This window comes from Olea europaea, chromosome 18 (genome assembly GCF_002742605.1).
Source record: "Olea europaea var. sylvestris chromosome 18, O_europaea_v1, whole genome shotgun sequence".
Classification (NCBI taxonomy): domain Eukaryota; kingdom Viridiplantae; phylum Streptophyta; class Magnoliopsida; order Lamiales; family Oleaceae; genus Olea; species Olea europaea.
Window position 1 is genome coordinate 25,050,513 of NC_036254.1, and position 2,284 is coordinate 25,052,796.

General features: G+C 38.4%; 1 protein-coding gene across 1 annotated transcript; it reads left to right on the forward strand.

Annotated features, from left to right (window-relative positions):
* The first annotated feature begins 199 nt into the window (after positions 1-199).
* LOC111366912 (protein trichome birefringence-like 19) lies at positions 200-2,049 on the forward strand. The gene is made up of 2 exons (XM_022987593.1): positions 200-1,178; positions 1,279-2,049. The coding sequence occupies exons 1-2, from the start codon at positions 216-218 to the stop codon at positions 2,047-2,049; spliced, it is 1,734 nt and encodes a 577-aa protein (XP_022843361.1). The 5' UTR covers positions 200-215.
* The last annotated feature ends 235 nt before the right edge of the window (positions 2,050-2,284 follow it).

Here is a 2,284-nt window from a genome sequence, read left to right on the forward strand (position 1 = left end):
GGTTGAAGAATAGGTATGTCCCTATATTCCAAAATTCTTTCTCTTCCAGTGGACTTACACTTACCACACATATTACATCCATAGATAACCATTATTTTTTTACGTCCTTACCGCAACATTCGTATGGGAACTATTTTTCGTGAAAATTTTCTTTCCTTATTCATGTTTTTCCTTTTCCTTTCTCTTTCCTATTTTTCTCTCTCTAGAATCCATCAATGAAGCTTCAAGCTTCTGAACTTCCCTTAGGGAAACCTCAAACAAGAAGAAGAACACCAAAATTTGCTCCACTTGTAGCCCTAACGGTACTTTTGACAATCCCTTTGTATTACCCCTCTATTAAAGAATCACATAGAAAAATATCCGAAGCTTGGCATTTATATGAATATTTAGAGGATTCTGTTACACCAAATATTGATTTAGATCCTCCTCCGAAGGAATATAATCAAGATTGTTCGCTTGAAGTTTATACGCAGCGGTGCAATCCTAGTGAAGGAGGAGCCGCGGTGGAGCCAACCATCACCAAAAGGGATAATGTGGATGTGGAGACAACGCCAAAATTTAATGAAAATGAGCCGGAGGCTAAGAACTTGAAAGAAGAAAATCAGATAACGAAGGCAACATCAAAATTGAATGAAGAAGAATCGGAGGCTAAGAATTTGCTGGAAGAAAATCAGGAAACGAATCCACTGCCGCCACCAAGCTCCTTCAAGGGCGAAATGACAGCCCACCATGAGAAGGTAGCTAGAAAAAGAACAGAAAGGGATAGAAGGAAAAAATCTAGACGCTCCTCCCCAACATACTTAACACCGCCAAAAGTTTCGGAAGAAAAATTGAAGAGAGCGAGTAGTAGTAATAATAATAATGATCGAAGCATGGTACGATCAGAAGTGTTAGATTACGAAAATTGTGATTTATTTTCTGGGGAATGGGTGCCAAATCCAGAGGGTCCATATTACACAAATATGACATGCGATGCAATTCAAGAGCATCAAAATTGCATGAGATTTGGTAGGCCTGATGAAGGATTTCTCGAGTGGAGGTGGAAACCCGATGCTTGTGAATTACCTATATTTGATCCTGATCAATTTTTGGAACTTGTTAGAGGAAAATCAATAGCATTTGTTGGAGACTCAGTGGCAAGAAATCATATGCAGTCTTTGATTTGCCTCCTCTCTAGGGTTTGTATCTCTCTCTCTCTCTGTCTCTAGCGAGCTTGTTCCTCAATTTCTTTATAATGTCATATTATTTATAGATTAAAATTTTGTGTCTTTTTTTCAGGTTGTTTATCCTCTAGACCTTTCAGATCCGACCGATCAAAACAAGCGCTACAAGTACTCTGACCACAACTTCAACATATCCATGTTTTGGTCTCCCTATTTGGTAAAAACTGAGAAAACCAATCCTAATGATGTCACACGCCCTTTTAAGCTATTTCTCGACGAGTTTGATGAACATTGGGCTACCCAAATCCAATATTTCGATTACGTAATAATCTCCGCTGGCCACTGGTTCTTCCGCCCTACCTACTTCTACCTCAACCACCGTCTAGTAGGCTGCCTCTACTGCCCCGAGGACAATATCAGCCACCTGACTTCATACTTCAGCTACCGGCGTGCTTTCCGAACAGCATTTCGGGCAATAAATGACGCGAATAATCCCAAGGGCGTAACATATCTCAGAACGTTTGCACCGTCACACTTTGAAGGCGGGCCGTGGGACAAAGGTGGAGATTGTGCTAGGACTAGGCCATTTAAAAGGAATGAGACGGTTTTGGAGGATTTTAGTCTGGAAATGTATATGATTCAATTGGAGGAATTAAGGATTGCACAGAAAGCAGCGAGACGAAATGGGGTGAAAATTAGGTTGTTTGATGCTACAAAGCCTATGTTATTGAGACCAGATGGACACCCAAGTAAATATGGACATTGGCCTGTGCCGAATGTGACATTGATTAGTGATTGTGTACATTGGTGTTTGCCTGGACCAATTGATTCTTGGAATGATTTCTTGCAAGAGTTGATGAAAAGGGAAATACAGAATGATAGATAATTAATTTACTTGATTTTTATGTTTTTGAAAAAAAAAATTAACTTAGATAGACTTTTACCTTTTAATTTAAAAATTCTTATTTTTGTAGTTCTAATTTATTCATTTTATCCTTTTTTTAATAGCCTCTTCAAAAGTTATTCGGTACTCAAATTTTTGTATACTTCGTGTACATAAAAAGGATATTGAATGGAAAATTTCCATTTTATATTGGGTCATCGTAAGATTTAAAACCATT